This window comes from Diospyros lotus, chromosome 8, assembly GCF_014633365.1.
Source record: "Diospyros lotus cultivar Yz01 chromosome 8, ASM1463336v1, whole genome shotgun sequence".
NCBI classification, from domain to species: domain Eukaryota; kingdom Viridiplantae; phylum Streptophyta; class Magnoliopsida; order Ericales; family Ebenaceae; genus Diospyros; species Diospyros lotus.
The window spans coordinates 6,662,270-6,685,307 of record NC_068345.1 but is presented as its reverse complement, the minus strand read 5'-3'; the positions used below and the strand labels follow the sequence as shown (position 1 = coordinate 6,685,307).

The following is a 23,038-nucleotide window of genomic DNA, read 5'->3' as shown; positions in this document are numbered from 1 at the left end:
ACCAAAATTTCATTAAGAGATCGACAATGGTGGTATTAGTCTCTCTTATATTCCTTCGCAGTCTCAAGAAATAAATGTTCTTACAAAAGCTATGCCAAGATTGGAATTCAAATCAATCAAAGATAAGAATGATAGATATCTATTCAATAACTAAAAGAAAAGTGTTGAATTTCAACAAAAAAATCCCTTAATAATACCAGTTTCATATAAATCATATTAAGATAAGTCTTATTTTTAGAAGGTTGCCATGTTTGTGATTGTTTGCTTTTTTTTTATGATTCTCTCACAACCAGTCTTATAATTTAGCAAACTAACTATAGAAAATTCTGGGATATTTCTCAATTAGTTCTATAATTTAGTTAACCATAAAAAGTACTATTGTATATATTTGATTGACAATATTACTGAGTAAGATGATTTAAGAATTTGTCTTCCAATAATTGTCAGTTCAATTATGTACAAAACTATTAAAAGAAAAGTCTACCAACTGAATTGGAATTTGCTCATAGTTCCAAATGATTCCATCCAAGTGTAAAATGAGACAGAATATTGATATTTCATCTTATTTGATAGTCCTGAAATAGTTGTCCTACAAAGTAGAATGCCTAACATACCTCTACATTAGTTAAAACAATTATGATGATTGTTAAAACTAATGTAATGACATATTAGACATTTCAAACTACCAAATAGAACAACCATTTGAGACCACCAAATAGGACGAAATATCATTATTCAAATGAGATTCAGAAGCCACTGATAGCGATTGGGCCCAGTTTCTAGTTTGTACTCCAAAGCATCAACCATTAAACATATAATAGTTTCATCAGTCTAAAGAAAGGATAAGGAAAACACTATCAACATGAAACGTAACCAATTAACATGGATATATATAATACGCACAAACATTAGATTGATTTGCATGAACCCATTCTGAACACTTTCCTTCAAAATGATTCGGCACAATCGTTTGCATCTATTTTTTAACTTAGTTTTGATATGAAAACTCAAGTGGCATGTTACAAAGTACTCGCATTGTTTGGCTGGCCACATCCAACAGCTGCAAATACTCATCTGCCCCATCAACAAGACACTGCCAACCCACAAAAACGCAAAAGAATTATGCCATGCACTTCTATTGAAACTTATTCTAATTTGAATCTACACTACAAAGAAACATGTGCAGGAAAAAATTGCACCAAAAAAAAAATGAATAAAGGGAAGAGAAAACCTGTCAACTCTAAAACCCGCCGCTGTCAGTCACTCAAACTCACAGCATAAAGCAAGTCAAGGTACAGAGAAATCTCTTCCCCTAATCTTAATTAAAGAGCAACCTAATGCATAAAAGTCCATGATAGGGTCTGGGAGGGAAGAATGTATCATGCTAGCTAAGGCTACTCTAGATCAACTAATTTTTTTTTTCAAGGATGAAGAAGAATTGTATCAGCCAATTAGTCGTCCCATAATGGTTAGAACCTCTTTGCTTTAGGAAATGTTGGGCCAATATTAAACCAATTAAATAGAAAAAGCCTCAATGTACCTTGTAGATATATATGATAAGATTAAAATAATTCTGTAATCTCGAAGGAACATGTTTTTTGTGAGATGTCTTGTTACTTCACTAGAAATCTAGTCCTATTCTAGACAAGTCATTTTAATTTTACAAAAGCATAACAAATCCAAATTTTAGCATCAAAACCATATTCTAGATAAGTCTATTTTAGATCCAAATTTTAGAAGCATATTCTAGATAAGTCTGTTTTAGATCCCAATTTTAGAAGATTGCAGCAATCATAAATGAATCAATTGATATCACCAACCTTATCTGCTTCAGCCAATTTCTTGCATATATTTGCTTTCTGTTCATCCGAAATATCATCTGCTTCAACAACTACATCAAACAACTGGAACAGAAATTATATCAAAACTTGCAAAATTCAACTAGATAAGCAATCATTAAAGTTATGGCTAAATACCTTTTGGTAAGCTATCAAATTATTCTTTCAACTTAACTCGAATTCCAATTTCAATATTAAACTTTTTATTTTCTATTTAAGTCCTCCAACTTTCCATTTTATTTAAAAATGATAACATAAACAGAAATCACCAAAGGGGGCAAACCCCTTTTTAAATGGAAAATGAGAATGTTTCCCCAAAGCAAAAAAGGATTACTCTCAGAACATTCAAAAGATTTCTTATTTCTCACCCCACATATGCAACATAATTCAAAAAGGAATAAAAGAACCTCCTATTAGGAGAAGCCCCACCCCAAGAAAGTAAAACATCCAGCAGTTAATCTAGCATAACCAATGGACACCAAAAAGGGAAATAAAATCTCCAAAAATCCTGAGCCACAAAAATATGAAAGAGTAAATGATCCCCTATCCTTTGTATAGAGAAAACATCAACTAGCTCCAAAGAGCCCCCCTTTTCTCAGAATCCACCAAGCTCGAGCTTTCAATCTCCTACATACTTCCAAGGGATGATTAGGGCTGTTGACAGAACTTTCCCTTCTGGTTTTTATTTTTTCATTTTTTTTGCCTTCAATTTTCATGAACTTAAAAACTAAAACCATAATATATAGTTCGAAAACTTTGTTTTGCATTTGGTTTTCATTTTTCTTTCTTCCTCATCCTCTCCACTACCGTGGGAGTCTTAGGACTCCCAAAAACCCTTTAGGTGTCGGGTAGTTATCTGGGAGTTGCTGCAATCACAAGTTGTAATCCCACTAGTGAGGTTAGCTACATAAATTTCAACTCCTCAACCATCTCTATTCATAGTATATCTTTTGTAAAGGCCATTATACCCTATCGTACCTAAGGGATTATTATCTACTTTTTAATTTTTTTGTCTTCGCCTATTTCTTTTACTGCAAACTGTTTTTATTTCATCAACTTGCCTTACAAGCATGTCTATTGGTCTTCTCACATGTTCAAATTGTCTTAATTGCAACTTACACGTGATATCTTCAAGAGCCACTCCAACCTTAATTAAGAAGAATCTCATTCTAATTGTCTTTTGTTATATGACCGCATATCCACTATAGCATCCTCATCTTAGTTATGTTTATATTTTTTAGACGGAACTTAATTGTCCCATATTTAACTCATAACAAAAATGGGCTTATAGTCGTCCAATAAAAAAATTGAAAGCATGAGATTGATATCACAATTAGAGCTTGGTTAGAAGAACAATTTCATAATTTTTCCTAAATATCTTTTACATCATGTTTTAAGTAAAATCATATGACCCCATGTAGTAGCTTAGACGTAAGTGTAAAATAGATTGTGATGCAAGATATAAAGAATGCCCAAATCATTTTCTCCCTAATTTTCTATCTCTAACAGAGCCCAATGCCCTCAGTTCCAAACCCGTCAAAAGAATTCAAACAAGTATGCATGTATGTGTGTATGTGTACTATTCAAATAAATAAAACCGTCAAAAGAATTCAACATATACATAATTGTCGCTGCTGTGTGTGTGAACTGTTATGTGCTTGTGCACATATATAAATGCAATATTGTAACCAAACAGGCCAGCTGATTCAACAGAGAACCAAAAGTGCTTGCGCACATATATGTACACAATACTCTTAACAAAGCTGGGCCAGCCAACCAACCGAGAACCAAAAGGTCTGGCAGTTCATTTTATACTTGTGTACTAATTTGAAACAAACTGGAAGACAGCCTTACCAACATCTAGTGCTTCACAATCATGAGATTTGCTGCAAGTAATGCAGGGCTTCTTTTTAATAATTTTTGTAATTTTCATTATTTAACTATTTAGGACTTATTCTACTAGTTTTAGGAAGATTTAAGTATTTCTTAATTAATCTAGGATTTCTTATTCTAGAGTATTTAGGAATCCTGTTTTGTTCTTACTTAGTCTTACTTTTCCTTTTTTCATTAGAATTCCTTTACCTCTTAGAAATAGGAAGTTTAAAACTTCAAGCCCATAACTAGGAGGGCCTGGAGTTTATTTTAACAAATACAAACATAGTTTTATTTCTTATAATTGAGAGTGTTTCTCTAATTCTTGACCCTTTGTGCCTGTGAGAGGATTAGTCCAGTGTTTTCTTTAATTTGTCACGCTATACGCTGTATCAATAAGTGAAGCTTGACCTTCAGCCATGCAAGTGAAATGAGAATCACCTGCCCAAATTGCCCTTTAGCATCTCTGATTACTTATATTTCATCGAACATGTTCAATTTCAAAAAAAAAAAAAACAGCTGAATCATTAAATTAATAAACAGTGAACCAGTACTTTAGCAGATTTAATCTGGTTTTATTTCTTATATTCATATGCAAATGTGGAACTGGTCAGGTAGGTGTGGGGGAAAGAGGAAAAAATTGAAGGAACAAAAACAGATTAGGAGGTAAGAATGGCAGGAGGGCAAAACCTGCCACAAGAGAGAAGGAAGACAATTTGGGGAATGAGGACAAAAAGACTTAACAGATAAAATATACTTTTGACGGGTAAAAGATGTTTTTTTCATAACATTATTGGTAGAAATACATCAAAGGTTACAACTTAATCCAAACCACAAAGGTTTAATTTTTCACTCCCAAAACACTAGCGATTTGACTTTATGCTCAAACCAAAGGAAGTAAAAGGACATTTAAGACTAAAAAAGTTGGAAACAATTATACCTGAGAAAGCATCTGAGAAACTGGATATCCCTCAGCAATTATGTTATCGACTTCCTTGTTTGCCAAGTCAAAATTACCACTTTTGCAAGCTGAAAACAGAGAGTGAACAACCTCCTGAGGAATCACCTGATTAATTGAAGTCTCAGGAGTTAGTAGATAGCAGGGAATTCCAAGAAGCAAAACAACTTCTAGGAAGAGAACAACAGAGAAAACATATGGTTATTTTGCTAAGATAATAGTACCCATGCCAGGTGCAGTAATACACAGCAAAGAAAGGACACAGGCCAAATTTTGTGGATGCATTTCAAAATGTCTAATAGATATAGTCTCAGGCATCCTTCTTTTTCATTAAATACAATAAAATTCCATTAGTATTTTCTGTCCACTGACCCAGCCCAGTGTACAAGGATCCACTAGTGGAGTCTGTGGACTGATTTGTGAAGGAATTTATTGGGTTGCTCCAGATCTCAGGCTCTCAGCTTTTATTACCAAGTTGACAACAAGGATACAACAATAACAATAACAACATATCCAGCCTTTATCCCACTACATGAGGTCGGCTACATGAATTCTAGACTTCCATGTACTTCTATCTTTTGTCATATCTTCATTTAGGCGCATACACTTCATATCAAATTTTAATGTCTCTCTCAAAATCTTCTTGGGTCTATCTCTACCTCTCTTTTTTCACTAATTGTTCCATTTCATCAACTCTTCTCACAGAAACGTCTCTTGGTCTCCTTCTCACATGACCAAACCATCTTAATCTAATCTCTCTCATCTTTTCCTCGATTGGCACTACTCCTATCTTATTACGAATAAGCTCATTTCTAATTTTATCTTTTCTTGTATGGCCGCACATCCATCTTAGCATCCTCATCTCCGCTACGCTCGTTTTTTGCTCATGCTAGTATTTCACTATCCAGCATTCTAAATCATACAACAAAACTAGTCTTATAACTGTACTATAGAATTTTTCTTTCAATTTTAATGGGATTTTACCATCATATAATACCCCCGATACATTTCTCCATTTTAGCCGACCTGTCTTAATTCTATGCGTGACATCTTCGTAAATTTCTCCATCTTTTTGAATCACTGATGCCAAATATCGAAAATAGTCTTTTCTTTGTATGATTTGATCTTCCAATTTTATTATAACATCCTCCACTCTTGCATTCTTACTAAATTTACATTTCATATATTCTGTTTTCTTTCTATTTAATTTAAATCCCTTAGATTCTAAATTGTTTCTCCACAACTCAAGCTTAGTGTTCACTCCCTCTTTTGTTTCATCCACCAACACTATGCCATCTGCAAATAGCATACATCATGGCATCTCTGTCTGAATGTATTTAGTGAGTTCATCCATTACTAAAGCAAATAAGTATGGACTTAGTACAAAACCTTGATGCAGTCTCATTGTAATTTTAAATGGTTCAGTATCCCCTCTGCATGTTCTGACCCTTGTCTCTGCATGTCCTTAAGGGCTTGTGTATAGGCTATCTGGACTCCTTTCTTCTCTAAAACCCTCCATAATACTTTTCTAGGGACCCTATCATAAGCCTTTTCTAAATCTATAAACACCATATGTAGGTCCTTTTGATGATTTCGATACTTTTCCATTAGACGTCTCAGTAGGTATATAGTTTCCATTATTGACCTATCAGGCATGAAACCAAACTAATTTTCCGAGACGTTTATTTCTTTTCTGAGCTTTTGCTCTATAACTCTCTCCCAGAGTTTCATAGTATGGCTCATTAACTTAATTCCTCTGTAATTTTCACAGTTTTAAACATCTCATTTGTTTTTGTATATAAAAACCAAAGTATTCTTCCTCCACTCATCTGGCATCTTTCTTGACTTAAGGATTGCGTTAAATAATTTCGTTAGCCAGGAGATGCCCTCTTCTCCCATGCATTTTCATACTTCTATTGGTATATTATCCAGTCTCATTGCCTTATGATTTTTCATCTTTTTTAATGGTTGCTCTATTTCATTTGAACTTATGCGTCGATAAAATGTATAGCTCACGTTCCCTTCGGAGTTACTAAAATGTCCCAACTTAACTCTTATGTCCCCACCATTATTGAATAATTTTGTGAAATACTCCTTCCATCTCTCCTTAATCACTCCCTCATTCACTAATACATTTTGGTTTTCATCTTTTATGCATTTTACTTGATTTAGATCCCTTGTTTTTCTTTCTCTTGTTTTAGTTAATTTATATATATCCCTTTCTCCATCTTTTGTATCAAGTCGTTTATATAGATTCTCATATGCTTTTGATCTTGCTTCACTAACAGCTCTTTTTGCTGCATTTTTCACTTCTTTATAATTTTTTAGGTTTCTTCATTGCTACACTGATATACAGCCTTACAACAAGTTTTCTTCTTTCTAATTTTCAATTGTACCTCTTCATTCCACCACCAGACTCCTTAAAGTTTGGGACTTTACTATTTGTCTCTCCAAGGACTACATTTGTCGTGCTGCTCAGGCAATAGCCATTTCCCTCCACATTTGATTTGCTTGTTCTTCTCCATTCTATTCCCTTCTACCCCTTAATTTTAAGTTGACAACAAGGATATTTTAGATATTTTGCCTATAAAGAGCTACCAAAGACAACATCTATCACTGTTGATCTAAAGGATATATAGTGAAGCAATAACCAATGGTTATTTGTATTTTTTGTTGTAACCAAGTTTGAAACCAAAGGCAATTCATGTTTAATCTTTAAATTGAAAAACCACAAATCATTCTCCACCAACCCCAATGGTCCTTTTTTTTTTTTTTGTGTGTGAAGATATGATAATAGCAGAATGCTTAAAAAGGATGGAACGAAAGGACCCACCTCATAAACCTGGGAAAAAAACAGAGCTCTAAACACACAACTTCAACTGGATGTTATTGTTCCTAGTAACACTAAGAGCAGCTTAACTTTCACGTTTGTTCAATAGTCCAGCAACCGCCAAATAGAGGCTGTCAGGGAAGACTGGAATATGGAAAAGTTACAATCTAACTTAATCAAAATGCATTGCTGTAGCACACAGCAAAAGCAAGGACAGGGAAGGGATCCAATTTCTACAATTCAAGAACATGTCAACACTGAACTTCCTAAACTTAGCGGATAACAGGGCAAGAACAAGATGACAGAAACATATGTCCTATATATAATAGATTTCAACATTTGGAGACAATAAAAATATTTGGAGGCATTATTTAGTATATAGCATTACTTCAATGTATTTTTCAAATTTCTTTACTTTAAAAATTGTAAGTTTGCAACTCTTTTTTTTTTTTTTTTTTTTTTTTTGTAATTATAACTATTAATGGACAGCCCTGGCTTTGCCACATAGGCCAGCCCAGCACAACCCATAAAGGCCATGTCTATGAGCTGTGTCAGGCCATGCCCTAAAAAATCCAGGCAAGGGACAACTCTACATGGAACTCAACCCAGATATCATATTACCTTCAAAAGCTCAACACCATGGGAAGGCCTAATAGGTCTCATATACATATTACCTTCCAAAGCTCGACACTAATAGATCTCGTAGTCCACCTAGGCACCTACCATAGAGAGAACCATATTTATCAACAAGAACTCTCTTCCAAAAGCACTTACCCTCACCTTCAAACCTCCACAACCACTTATCAATAAAGGCTTTTTAACACTAAAACCTATTAGGACTTGAGGGGTATTTTTGTAATAAGTAGAAGGAGAATGGAAAGCAGGAGAGGGGGTTAGAACTAACTAACCTACCTACCTATGAATAAATAAGGGAAGGATGAAACAGAAGGCAGTTTTGGAATGAATAACAATTCTCTTCTTTCTCAAGTCTCTTCTCTCGTCTCTCTCTATCTCTCTCTTCTCTTTTCCTAAACTCTGTTCTAATGGAATTTCCCATAAATTCCGATTCAACTCCAGCCCATTTTAGGGGCTAGACAAGTGGTATCAGAGCTAAGCCTTCTTCGACGGCTTCTGGTGCGCGATTAGAAGGTGACAGAAGGTCCGATTCAGCAACCACGAAGGCATGGAGGAAAGAACACGCCTGAAACAACTAGAGCTTCGCCTAGAGAATCTTGATGGATTAATGGGCCAGACGCAAGAAGATGTGAGGGCCCAACGAGAAGACATGGCAATCCAAAGGGGATATGGCGATCCAGAGGGAAGATTTAGCTGCCATCAAAGACAGTATATGAGAGCTAGAAAAGGGTCAAGAATGGGCCGACTTTTATGGACAGAAGATAGATCGCATGTTTGCGATCATGTCGACATGGCCACAATTCCAATCACAAGAAGAGTCTATTCCAAGAATGGAGATAGACGTAAGGGGCGATGGAATATTACCAAAACCGGGAGGCCCGAGGGGAACAGAGGAAAGGACTGCATGGGAACGTGAAATCCATGGTAGGAATTCCGAGTCAAGATTGGAAGGGGGTCACCCGCCAGTGCCAAGATTGGAAATTCCAATCTTCGATGGATCAAAACCACGCTGGTGGGTACGACGCTGTGAAAGATTCTTTGAATTGTACCGGATAGGAGAAGAACAAAGGGTGATGATGGCAGCGGCCTATTTGGATGATATTGCGGATGCGTGGTACCAAAGTTGGAGGCAATCAGAAGGGGGATGGGTGGCGTGGACCAATTTTTCCAACGAACTGTGTGGTCGTTTTGGCAAACGAAATCTGGCAAACACGGTTGAAGAATTTAACAAATTGAAACAGCAAGGATCAGTCGAAGATTATCTAAGAAGATTCGAGGAATTAAAGGCGTTGATAGGAGCAACTCATCCGAGCTTGCCCGAGTCCTACTTCGTCTCGAGTTTCATTAGCGGACTCCGAGACAATTTAAGATCCGTAGTGAAGATGTTGGGGCCAGTGTCGGTAAGACAAGCAGCAGAAAAAGCACGTCTCCAAGAAGTAACATGGGAGGCAATATTCAAGAAGAATAGGCCATGGCCACAAGGAGGGTCGATCGTCAACAGAGGGGGAACTCCTTTCGGAGGAAGTAATTTCAAATCAGGTGTGGGAGGAACAACCCAAGGAGGCGTCAAGAATGGAAACAAAATAGGAACAAGCAAGAATACAACATTGGAGCAAAGGCGCCAATTAGGCCTATGCTTCAAATATGGGGAAAAATATGGACCTGGCCATCAATGTAGGAGGTTAATGTTGAAGATGGAGGCTTCCGATGATGACGAGACAGAAGAAGATAGGGTAGAAGAAGAAGATGCAGAGGAAGAGCCCCATGCGGGGGATGAGCAGGAAGATGATGGAGGACAAATCTCCTTCCACGCGTTGAAAGGGGGTCCTATAGGGAAGATCATACAAGTTAAAGGACAAGTGGAAAGATGAAGGTTAACGGTGTTGATCGACAACGGGAGCACCCACAATTTTGTGAACAAGAAAACAGCCCAAGATCTCAAGTGTGAAATTACCAGAACCAACCCACTATCAGTGACCGTCACTAATGGGGACCGAATCTATAGCAACCATAAATGTTTGAATTTCAAGTGGGTGATGCAAGGAGTAGAGTTTGTGGCGGACTTGAGGGTCTTGGAGTTAGGAGGGTGTGATATTGTGTTGGGGGTAGATTGGATGAAGAATGTAAGCCCTCTAACCTTTGATTTCAAGAAGCTGGAGGTGACAGTGGAGGTTGAAGGCCAAAAGCTGACACTAATGGGAAGCCTAGATCAAGGAGAATGCAAAGTAATATCGGGAAGGAGGTTGCACAAGCTAATGAACCGGAAGAGTGAGCAGATTGCAGAATTATACTCTATTCATGCAATGGAGTATGAGGAAGGGGACAAACCACAGTCTACGGGAACAGCAGCTACAATGCAACTAATAATAGAGATAAACACTGATGATCCCTTGCACCTATTATTGCATGAATTCCAAGACCTCTTCCAAGAGCCAACTACCCTACCACCCCAAAGACCCTTAGACCATGCTATCCATCTTAAACCCAATACAGAACTTATAAATATCCGTTCATACCGATATAACCCTGCCCAGAAAAATGAAATCGAGAAACAAGTAAAGGACATGCTAACTGATTCAATCATACAACCTAGCCAAAGTCCATTTGCCTCTCCAATCCTTCTTGTCAAGAAAAAAGATGGCACTTGAAGATTTTGTATAGACTATAGGAAGCTCAATTCCCTTTACTATAAAGAATAAATTTCCTATTCCCATCATTGAGGATTTATTAGATGAACTCAATGGAGCTGTCATCTTCTCTAAACTAGACTTGAGGGCTAGTTATCACCGAATTAGGATGAGACTAGCTAATATCCCTTAAACCGCTTTCAAAACACACCAAGGGCTTTATGAATTCACTATCATGCCCTTCGGTTTGACAAACGCTCCTGCCATCTTTCAAGCTTTAATGAACTAGATTTTCAATCCATACCTTCGCAAATTTATACTTGTTTTCTTTGACAATATTCTTGTGTACATCCCAACCCTACAAACCCACCTATCTCACCTACGAACCACTTTTGAGGTCTTGTGAATTCATCAATTATATGTCAAGATGTCTAAGTGTACATTTGCTCAAGGAAAGGTGGAATATCTAGGCCATGTAATTTCAACTAAAGGGGGTGAGTACAGATCCTAAAAAAATAGAGGCAATGGTACAGTGGCCACAGCCTAAGAATGTGAAGGAGTTAAGGGGTTTTTTGGGTTTGACAGGATATTATAGAAAATTTTTCAAAAATTATGAAGTGATTAGTAGGCCTTTGACAGAGCTATTGCGGAAGGACAATTTCCATTGGAATCCTAAAGCTGAAGCAGCCTTTGGAATCCTTAAACAGGCCATGACTCAAGCCCCTGTTTTAGTTCTTCTAGATTTCTCAAAACAGTTTGTTGTTGAAACAGATGCTTGTGATAGTGGAGTGGGTGTTGTCCTCATGCAAGAAGGGAAACCTTTGGCTTACATAAGCCAAGGTTTAGCTCCTAAACATCTAGGCTTGAGTGTGTATGATAAAGAGTTGATAGCAGTCTTGGTAGCTATTGAAAAGTGGCGTCATTACTTGGAGAATAATCAGTTTGTGATTAAAACAGACCACGAAAGCCTTCAATTTCTGCTTCAACGGCGATTCACACTCATTTACAGGGGAAAAGAGTTTCTAAACTCTTGGGATTGGATTATATAATCCAATACCGAAGAGGAAAGGAAAATTTGGTGGCAGATGCGCTATCCAGAAGAGAGGAAAAAGGGGTCTGCCAAGCCATATCAGCTGTAACTCCCGAATGGGTGAAAGAAGTGGTGAGGAATTATGACCAGACACCTTGGTTGCAGACATTGTTACAACAGTTAGCAGTAACGACTACCAGACAGCAGGGTTATACTCTTGTTGGGGGACTCATTTGGTTCAAAGGCCGAATTGTGGTAGGAGAGGATGACCAGCTGAAATTACAGATTTTGAGGGCCATGCACGGATCAGCAGTAGGTGGGCATTCAGGGGTAAGAGCCACTTATCACCGGGTAAGACATTTTTTTTATTGGTCAAGATTAAAGAAAACTATGGTGAAATATGTGCTAGAATGTGAAGTGTGCCAAAGATGCAAGCATGAAACAGTGGCTCTACCAAGGTTATTATAGCCACTACCAATTTCGAATCAAGCATGGGTGGACATCTCAATGGATTTCATAGAAGACTTATCGAAATCAGAAGGAAAGGATACAATTTTGGTGATTGTGAACCATTTAACTAAATTCGCTCATTTCCTTAGTTTGACACACCCCTTTACAGCTTCAGAAGTGGCCAGAGTATTACTAGATTCAGTCTTTAAAATTCATGAAATTCCCAAGACCATTGTGTCCGATAGAGACAAGATATTCACCAGTAAATTTTGGCAGGAACTATTCAAGAATTTGAGAGTGGGTCTACACTTATCTACAGCCTATCATCCGCAAACGGATGGACAACCGGAGAGAGTAAATCAGTGTTTAGAGGCATACCTTCGTTGTATGTGTTTTGCTAGGCCTAGGAGTTGGCACCGTTGACTATCACTTGCTCAATGGTGGTACAATTCTACATATCATACAGCTATTAAACAAACCCCTTTTGAAGTTGTGTTTGGGTACAATCCGCCGTTACTTCCTACCATTTCCAGTTCTACTGCTACAATGGCAGATGTAGAACAATACTTTCAGAAAAGAAGAGAAGTCTTAGCAGAGCTAAAAAGAGAATTAGCAATTGCCCAAAGTATAATGGTTCACTATGCAAATAAAAAGAGAAGTGAGCGGAAGTTCAATGTGGGGGATGTAGTATTTTTGAAGGTCAGAAGATTTTTGCAGCCGGCTTTTACTAAAAGGACAGTATCCAAATTCAATCCAAAATATTTTGGGCCTTATGCAGTTGTAGAGAAGGTAGGGGAGGTGACTTATCGATTACAACTACCAGAAGATGTGAGAATACATCTGGTATTCCACGTATCGTTATTAAAAAAGGCTAGAGGAGTGACAGCCACTAATGGGACTTCACTGCCCCTAGTGGAGGAAGGAAATGAAGGTCTATCACCTGCTGTCTTACCACTTATAGAGGAGGAATCAGAAGAGCCCATTGAACCTAGGGCAATTCTAGATAAAAGGGTGATTTATAGAAGAGCTGCCCCTATTACTCAAGTGCTGATTCGATGGTCCCATTTACCACCAAACCAACCAACTTGGGAGTACCTGCTAGATGTGCTGACAAGATTTCCCCATGCTATCAGCTTGCTCTAAATTCTTGAGGACAAGAATTAATTCATCGCCGGGGCGGGGGGGGGGGGGGGGGGGGGGGGGAATTGTTAGGACTTGAGGGGTATTTTTGTAATAAGTAGAAGGAGAATGAAAGGCGGGAGAGGGGGTTAGAACTAACTAACCTACCTACCTATGAATAAATAAGGGAAGGATAAAATAGAAGGCAGTTTTGGAATGAATAACAATTCTCTTCTTTCTCAAGTCTCTACTCTTGTCTCTCTCTATCTCTCTTTTCTTTTCCTAAACTTTGTTCTAACGGAATTTCCCATAAATTCCAATTCAACTCCAGCCCATTTTAGGGGCTGGACAAAACTATCAACATCCAATGGAAGATATGCCTTATCTGAATTCACCGAGGATACTTAAACACAACACACAAGCTGCTCCAAGAAAATCACTCTACGGATTTTCCAAAATGCATCTTTGTGCGCACAAACCTTAGTAAGGAAGATTTTTTATGGTATCTAAAGAAGTTTAATAGGAAGTAACATGTAAAGTAGACTGAGAGTAATACTAAAACCACTGTCTTCTTCTTTCTATTAGAAAACTCCACAGGCAACATAAAAAATCAAAGGATCTTCATCTTACCCCTGACACACTAATCAAGTCCTTGGAAGAAATAGATGATCCAAATAAGCGTGCAGCTCCCTGTGACAACCATATACATGATAGTTAAATTTCAAGCTCCATACTAACAGTTAATTAGAACAAAGCAGAATATGCAATTTCTTATGAAATTAAAGATTAGATTAGAAAATCACAAGTCAACCAGAATTTATATTTTTAGTTAAAATAATTTATTAAGCAATGAGCATAGAAAGCTTCAAAAATTAAACAGTCCAGATTAGGCTTGATTAAGTGGCATGTGAACAAGAGTAAGGCTAAAGAAAAAAATTCCATCCATTCATTTAGAAATTTCAGGTGATCTTCTATTGAATATATCAAAGGTAACATAAAAGAATCTAAGTACATGTATTTCTAGTACTAAAAACCAACCTCTCACCTGTAAATACGTTATAGCCCGACGAAGATCACCTAGTGAGATGGAGCTTAAGGTTGAAAGAGCCTATAATGGTGTAAAGAATGTATATGTCATAAATAAAACTGCATGGAAGGATCTTATCATAAGCCATTGCTCCAAAACAAACTTCTGATATCAGATTCGCACCTCAGAATTCAGATTGAGACCTTCCTCTTTACAAATGTACAATATACGACTCGTCATAATTTCTTCTGAAAGTGGTTTGAACCTAAACTTTGCACATCTAGAAGCAAGGGGCTCAATGATCCTATATTAAAACAAAACCATGAAACAATATGTTTGCATAGGTATCTCTTCAAATGAATGAAAAACTGCAACTAAATTACAACAGAAAACACAGTGGCAACCATTGGATTCTTCAACATAAAACATTCTGTTCTCATAGTTGATCCCTTCAATAGTATATACTTATTTCATAATTGGCAACCAAAAGACCATCACACAGATTACTTATAAAATATGTTTTTTCTCAATCAGAATACTTCAACATGTAAAAGTATATCCAACAGAGAGACAATATGGATAGAAGCGGGGCACTGTACAAGTTTACTTCCTCTAACTTCCCAGTATTAGTTTGAGTTCATAACATTTGTAGAGTAAGAGGAAAGCAAACCAGGGTATTCTCCTTAGTTGGAGCCATCAAATTTCTAATGGGTTACAGTCTAAGAGTCTAAGTACATCTTCTATCTCTTTTCCCAATAGGGTTAATCAAAATCATTATTTTCTTATCTGACTAATAAAAATTAGTACTTTTTAGTGACACTTAGGTTTACTTTTTTCTGTTATTTCTTTTGGTCTTCTTAAGAAGAGATTAATCTCATAAACTCAAACTTTATTGTATCCCATGGGCACATGAAGATACGAAATTATCTCTTTGCCTGTGTGACACGTCAACTGAAAACCTGAAGGGAGTCATTCGAATCTTAGAAGTCCAAATAAGATATCTGTGTTGAAGTATTGTATTTTATGTATGCTAATATGTTATTCAACAATGATAAAGGATTTTCTCATCTATTGATCTAAAACTTGGATAAATTCTGGAAGGCAGGGTAGGAACCAGTTGGATATAGTTAGTATATTACAAGAATACTTCTAACTATTTCTACATGAAAAAATAAACATATAAGAAAAAGAGAGTTGCTTACATCATTGTTTATTCTAGTAAACAGAGGATTATCAAAGAGTAAATCCTAAAACATGTTTATTTTTTCAGTGAAATGGTTACATCATAATATAAAACAAGTTACCTAGAAGTGGGTAAAATTTGAAACAAGTTAACATTCTAGTCCACAAAAAAGGGTGGGGTGGGGGAGGGGAGAAAAGAGAACAAAAAGAAATTGGACCAATGGTCAGCAGGAGAGCAAAACAAATAAACAATCAAATTGTATATTGGAAACTGAGAAAGGGCATCAGGAAAAAGCACCTGCTAATGTAATTACAAATGAAAAAGAATCTTGTGACTTTGGAGTAAGTTTCCATTGTACGCCGTAAAGCATTCTGAAAAGAAGTCATTGGATATTTCTTCTAAGAAACAATATTGAATGAGTAAATAATGATAAATTATAAACTTGCCTGAGCATCTTCAGTCATGGAATCTGCCTCATCTAGGATGATTATCTTAAATGGTGGGCAAGGATAGCCCCTGATGCATGGGAGACACATTTAAATAATTAGAAACAAGCACATGTATATACATATATATATTGATAGCTTACAAAGGAGCATATATCTGAGTATCAGCAAAATAAAGTGAATGAACGTTGAGAATTATACCCTTGACGTCCGGAACCTACTGCAACAGCAGCAAAGTTCTTGATTTTTGTGCGAACTACATTTATCCCACGGTCATCACTTGCATTAAGCTCCAAGACCCTAGACTTATAGAGTTCAGGTCTGTCAAAGAAAATGGTGTCATTAAGCAAAAACAAGACCATAGTTCATGCCAAAATGTTGTTAAATGAAAGAGATATTTATAACTAAAAGGAATCAAGAAATGTAAGGCTACCAAGCCAATTTTAAGGATTATGAAATAACTAAATTGGTAGGAGAGTGAAGCCAGATATGTCATCCAAACCAAAATGGCAACATAAAATCATTGAGCAATCACTAACAGCCAAAGGGGAAAAACGCCTAATTCCTAAATAGTTTTCTATCATCCAGATTCCTAGAAAATCTACTGTATGCCCTCTCACTGCTTTGGCTGTAAATAGCATCTAAGACCCTCCATTCTATGATAGAAAAACAAATATGAGTAGAATCAGATCCTATGTTTAAAAGTTAGGGATAAGCTAGCCTTCCCAATTGGGAATAATTAAGTGAAAGTAATAATGCATCATCCCATTCCTTAAAGACCAGACATTAACATAATCAAGTTCGATGTAATTTAAGCAAATAGACAACAATCTCTTGAGTGATAAAATAAATAATAAATAAATAGAAATAAATTATTTAGTTGAACCATCTGGATTTCAATTGACTAGTCCAAGTAATTTGATTAGTATCAATTATCAACTAGACCCAAATAATTTCCACTTATAAAGGATGAATAATATCCAAACTCTAAATTATGTGATTGGATTGCCATGAACCAAGAGATCAAACTCTGGTCCAACAAACCACCCCCTGTATATCTACTCCTACCAAGGAACAATGAAGATTCTTCTACAAGGGTCCGTTATGGGCTTCACAATGCCCCAAGACCAACATAATTGGAGAAGAAAAGCATACTTTATGAGTAATGACACATGCAAAAATTTTCAATCCAAAATGACCAGAGAACTGCCCATGAAATAGCAGTCAGAGTTGACTTCAAGAAGTGATAGCATCTTCTGAGTGAGGTTAGTTCTTCCATCTAGCACCTCCATAATAGAATATCAATATAAAGTTATGCTTCTTAAAGGATATGTCATTGCTTCTTGTAGGTTTTGCTGTATTTAGGGCTTCACATTTTACATGGGCATAAAAGAGCTCCATTTCAGTATTAACATTTATTTGGGAATACAGGAATAAAATTTTGCCTAAAAGACACCTTGGGCATCAGAGAAGTACATTCATTTGGGGATAGAGGAGTAGGATTTGCTGCTTAAGGTAAACTTCAAGCCATTTTTATTTTGTTGATGAGAGGGAAGGTTGAGGTGTTAGATTGCCTTCAAAGAATTACAATGGGGAATCATGTAGTGCAGGAAGCGTCAGAGCTGGAAAAGAAGAGATACAATTCAAAGAGAGGAAAGAGAGAGACAATGAAAAATCTGAGTTACAGTAGCAAAAAGGTGGTTTATTTGTATTTTGCAATCATTAAATGATAGAGGTCTATACCTCATATTTAAAGTGGGATGACCCAGCTAGGAGTTGAAGTCCAAGGTATGTGTTCATGAGTTATAGCCTGAAACTCTAGCAACAGGGCAACCACATGTGAATAGTAGAGGCATGGCACCCCATATTGGAGGTAATGGCACCATCAATGCTAGATCATGGAGATTGTATAGACATAAAACATAGTGTATATCAGGTGTGCAGGTCAAATGCTATTCGTCTGTTGGATTCTTTCTATGAAATAATCAAGGTAAAAAGGCACTGAAGGAAGGTATCCATCTTTGATGAACCCATATTCTAGCCTCCACTCTATAGAACCTTAAAGTTCTTATGTGGAGAGAATAGGCACTACCCTTAGCCCTATTGAAGTTCTAGGAGACATTAGACATGTTGGAGCCATTGAACAAGTCAAAGCCACTAAAGACATGAAATCCATCACATAATGCATGGAGATCAAAATATTAGGAGCAAGGCTCCGAATGGTGGTTAGTAATGTGCTCTAGCAGAATTCATATATTGAGCCAAGGGGTGCCACAATCATTCTTATAGAAAGCAGGTGATAATCTAATAAAAAGGTCATGCAAGGATAGCCAAAGTGTACCGTTAGTGCTAAAATTTAGTCCTGTAGTACTATTACCATGACCAACTCATGGAGACAAACTAGAACCACATTAATAGTGCTTAACATATACAAGTCCTTATGTAGCTAAGAGTAAAATATAATTCCTCACAAATTCTTGCTACTGGGTGATACTTTATAATCCTTTCAAACAAATTCAGATCCTTCTCTAAGTGAATTTTAATATCAAGATTTTCAATGATGAATGTTTCCAACATATTTAGCTCACCCACAAGGGTTGCAACTGAACTGAGCTGAGCTTCACTGAGCTCAAGCTCGGCTTGCGAGCCAATTTCTAGTCTTGAGCTCAAGCTAAGCTCGCGATCCAATTTCTAGACTCGAGCTCAGCTTGGGCTCGGTTCATCAAAAGGTTGACAAGCCGAGGTCAAGCGCCTGCTAGCGAGCCCGAGCTCGAGCTGAAGCCCAGGCTCACCAGAACCTGTTATTTTGCTTAAACCTAATTTGGTATTTTGCTTTATTATATATACATATATTATATTATGTTAAATGATTAAATTAATATATATAATAATTTTAAACATATTCAATTTAATTATATTATTACAATAATTTAAAGATTGATAACTTTATATTAAATAATATATTTATAAAATTATAAATAAATGTATTAATATATTTATAAACGAGCTTGTTCACGAGCTATTCACAAACTTCTAATTGAGCATATTTACAAGCCTCTAATTGAGCCTATTAGTATTCACGAGGCTCTAATCTAATATGTTCGCAAGTTTTAACGAGTTGAGCTTTACAGAGCTTAATCTCACAAATCGAGCTTCAAGGTTAACCTCAAGCTCGACTCATTTACTTTAACGAATAAACTCGAATGAGTTTTTGTTGAGTCAAACATCGAGCCTCACTTGAACAGCTCGACTCATTTGTGATCCTATCACCCACCACTATATATCTTCAATTTTAAGCAATTAACCATTTTGTTAAAAGGCATAAGCTTTTTTCCTTTAGCATTGCATTGTTTTTATAATGCACTACCCTCACTTTACACCTTTCCACAATCAATGCCTACCACCTTCAAATTATGGGAGATTGGGAGGAGCCTTAAAGAAGCCCTAAATAGATGAAATGTTAGTGTTCAACATATAAATAATTAATCAAACCTCATCTAGCAACATAAACTTTTGTACCACATCGTAAACAAAAATTGAATAATGGAGCTCTACTAATTGTCTTAAATGCAAACATTAGTTATCTATGTCTATTCTGTTTTGTTGTGCACTCTATTCTTTATTTGTGCATTTATTTATCTTATGGGGTCACATTTAAAGGAGGAGCATTAAAGAACTCCACGTACATTGCTGGACCCATTCCTTAGACAACTTAAGTTTTCAGTTAGGTTGAAAATGAAGTTAAAAAACAAAAGGCGCCCCAAATGCACAAGGTTCCCCATTTTACAAGGGTCGACGGAGGGTTTTCTTGTATGCAATTTTAACCTTAATTGTATAGAAGTTGTTTCCACAACACAAACTCATGACCTTCCATTTACAAACGAGCAACCTCACCATTACCATCAAGACTTGCTATCTAAAAGTAGGAAGACAACAATCACAAGCGTCAATCCCATTAGATAGGGTCCACTACATATATTTTAGATCTCCAATCGTCTCTATCTATGACCATATCCTCTTTAAGCCCATTATATACTATATCATGTAAAAGGGAAAAAAAGAAGAGGTGAACTCACTGCACAAGGTTCCTGCATTGCAGGCTCTGGGGAAGTCAATTATATGCAGTCCTACACTTTATCTGAATTAGGTTGTTTCCTCAATTAAACCTGTGACCTCTAGAGGTCAGAATGGAGCAACCTTACCGTTGTGCCAGAGCTCACCTTTTATCATGTAAAAGTATATAAATAAATATGAATTCCTCACTTCACCAATTTAAACTTTGAAATGACAGTTAAAACAGTTCATCAACGAGCACCACTCTGTTTACTTAGAAACCCAAAAAAAGGGCCACTCTGTTCCATATACAAGTTAGATTAGCAATTTCCCCGTTTCCCCTACCTTAACCCCTGCTTAATACAGAATCAATTAATCAACTACTTTTCTCTTCCTCACACTTTATATAATGGATATTTGTACTCCATAATAACAAGTTCTACTTTCAAATATACAGAAAATTTCCCCTGCCCAATAACAATTTTCCCTAATGAAATGATTACTTCTTTGGAAATAAGGTCACCCTCATGTTAATCTGGAGTGTACTGCATAATAAGTTCTTTTGCTGGCCAGCAGTAAAAAAAACACAGTAAATAAACCACTCACAGCAGTGTAAGATACAAATGACTCCAAATCCTACATGAAGTGGAACCCTCGGGTGATCAAAAAGGATCACTCCCAGTAGCATTTCTATAGTCATTAGTAGGTCACAAATGCACTTCCAGGGTAACCCTCTACCAGATTTTTATACTCAAATTTATTTCACCAACAATTGTAAAAAGCAGATACAAATCGGAAGAGTATGGCAGAGTACCCAAAAAGCTGGTGGGCTATGGCAAGGGCAGTGGTGGTTTTTCCTGTTCCAGGTGGACCATAGAACAACATATGCGGGCACTGCATAACAGAGAAACACAGAAAATCGGAACAATTACAGATTCAAAATCAAGGTATAGCATAATCAGAGCAATACCCCTTTCCTCGATAACCAATTAACGCACCAGATTGAACTCCGAGACATAACTTGTTAAAATTAACATAAAAATCAGGGCTTTAAACCGACATCAACAATAAAAATAAAATCATTTGGCCGGAAATTGAACAAGTAGAAAACCGAGTTTACGTTGGAGGTCTCGAGGGTGTTGGTGAGGACACGAACGACTTCGTCCTGATGAGCAACGTCCTTCACTTGCTTCGGTCGACTGACGAGATAACATATCAATCAGCAAAACCCCCACAACAAAAATGTCGAAATGGCAAGCAATGAATATGTAAAGTTTAAAAGAAGATAAAATTGGAAGTAATGAGGAGAGAGAAGGGAGAGTACTATTTCTCGACCCATGGCTGAGAACTCTGCATTACCGGCGCCATCTCTGGTTACCTCTTGCCCTTGCCCGCCCTCTTTCTAGGTTTATATTCCCGCGCGTGTGAAAAGCAAGCGGGACGAGCAAAGCTACAAATTTATATACCCTTGTTCTGGAACTAAAGACGGTTCGTTCTACTTCTACCCCGTGGAGAATTAATTACAGACGAAGAGACGATGGAGTTTGAAATGCTCGCAAATTAAGAATATGGAGTAGGGTGTGATTAGTTTAAAACATGTTATAATAGTATCTTATAAATATAAAATATTTTTTTTTATACTTCGCATTGGAACTTTAGTATAATTTTTGATACACTGACTATAAACACTCTTAATTTTAAGTATTTAGTATATTCCCGAATTTTATATTTCACCTAGTTAGTTTTTAAATTTTTTTGAACTAATAATGATATAACGACCCGTTGAGTGGGTCATAGATATTAATTATATTTCGATATAATGTGTACACATGAAAACTCTATTTGATGAATATCGAAAATATTTTATATGGGGTCTAAGAGGCAAGTTAGTGGGAAATAATATGTTAGGTCATGTGAGTAAATTAATGTATATGTGTTATAAAGTGGGTTGTACCAAGGGTTTGAAGCTCAATGAAAATGATGGATTTAAAATAACCCCATGGGCCTAATATCAATTGGGCTTTTAAATGGATTTGGGCATGTATAAATATGGGTTTATTTAATGAGATGTATGTGTATATATATATATATGGTGGAAAATGAATAAATAAGGAAATTAGAAAGGGAAATGAAAATGCAAAATGTCCAAAGAAGGCTTACATATTGTGTGTGTGGAAGGCAAAAGTTGGGGGCAAAGTTGGAATTTGGAAGAAGGGATGGTTGAAATATGGACATGTAGCCCATTCTCCCCCATATCTCTCTTTTCTCTTCTCTTCCTCTTCATTTCTTGCTCTTTCTTAGTAGTTTTTCTTCACCCTCTTCTTCATCTTCTTCTTTCATTTTTTCTCCATTAATTGTGGTAGAATCAAGCTCTCAAAGTAGGGAGATTTGGAGCTCTTGGAGTATTTCTTCTTTTTTGTGACTTTTTCATCAAAAAGACAAGCTTTATTCTTCTTTTTCTCTTATCTTTTAGTGTAAGGTATATCCTTTATTTAATCAAAACTCTTGCTATCATCTCTTCAATGGTGATTTTTTAAAAATTGTAGTTAAATGCATTAATTCCATGTTTTCTCAAACAGTTGTAGCCAAAAAACTACGACAATAGAAATTTACAACGTAGGAAAGCTGGAGCCAAGGCAGAGAGAGGTGGACAGCTGGCAAGAGCCTACTGGCGGAGATAAGTGTTGGGTAGCTTTGATCCTTGATGTACTAACCGTAGTCGCAGGTGATCTCCTGGGGGCGTATTTGGTATAGCTCGAGATTGGCCTCCTATGTGCTCTGGACATATTTGCACTCACAGGCACAAGTTAGAAGGCACGTGAGGATTCCTCACCCTTGTATGCCCTCTGATACTTAAGTCAGTATAAATATGAGAGAAGAGTAATAAACAACACTATTATTGAACGTAAGATAGTCGTACCTTACACGATCAAAGACAATTGACCACGGTTGTAATACTCTAAGTCATC

At 36.6% G+C, this 23,038-nt stretch overlaps 1 protein-coding gene across 1 annotated transcript; it reads right to left on the bottom strand.

Moving 5' to 3' along the window:
• Positions 1-865: 865 nt before the first annotated feature.
• LOC127808820 (replication factor C subunit 2) lies at positions 866-21,563 on the bottom strand. Its single transcript, XM_052347467.1, has 12 exons — positions 21,394-21,563; positions 21,190-21,268; positions 20,884-20,963; positions 16,218-16,337; positions 16,017-16,086; positions 15,868-15,941; positions 14,571-14,691; positions 14,406-14,468; positions 13,991-14,050; positions 4,651-4,776; positions 1,821-1,904; positions 866-1,093 (listed from the first exon to the last, which is right to left on the bottom strand). The coding sequence occupies exons 1-12, from the start codon at positions 21,435-21,437 to the stop codon at positions 989-991; spliced, it is 1,026 nt and encodes a 341-aa protein (XP_052203427.1). The 5' UTR covers positions 21,438-21,563; the 3' UTR covers positions 866-988.
• Positions 21,564-23,038: the final 1,475 nt, after the last annotated feature.

Coding starts and splice junctions, on each gene's coding strand:
- LOC127808820 (XM_052347467.1), bottom strand. CDS start 21,437: ATGGCGCCGGTAATGCAGAGTTCTCAGCCATGGGTCGAGAAATA. Junction 16,338..20,883: donor ATAGCCCACCAGCTTTTTGG/GTACTCTGCCAT, acceptor TTTCTTTGACAG/ACCTGAACTCTATAAGTCTA. Junction 14,051..14,405: donor GGGCTATAACGTATTTACAG/GTGAGAGGTTGG, acceptor TGGTTGTCACAG/GGAGCTGCACGCTTATTTGG.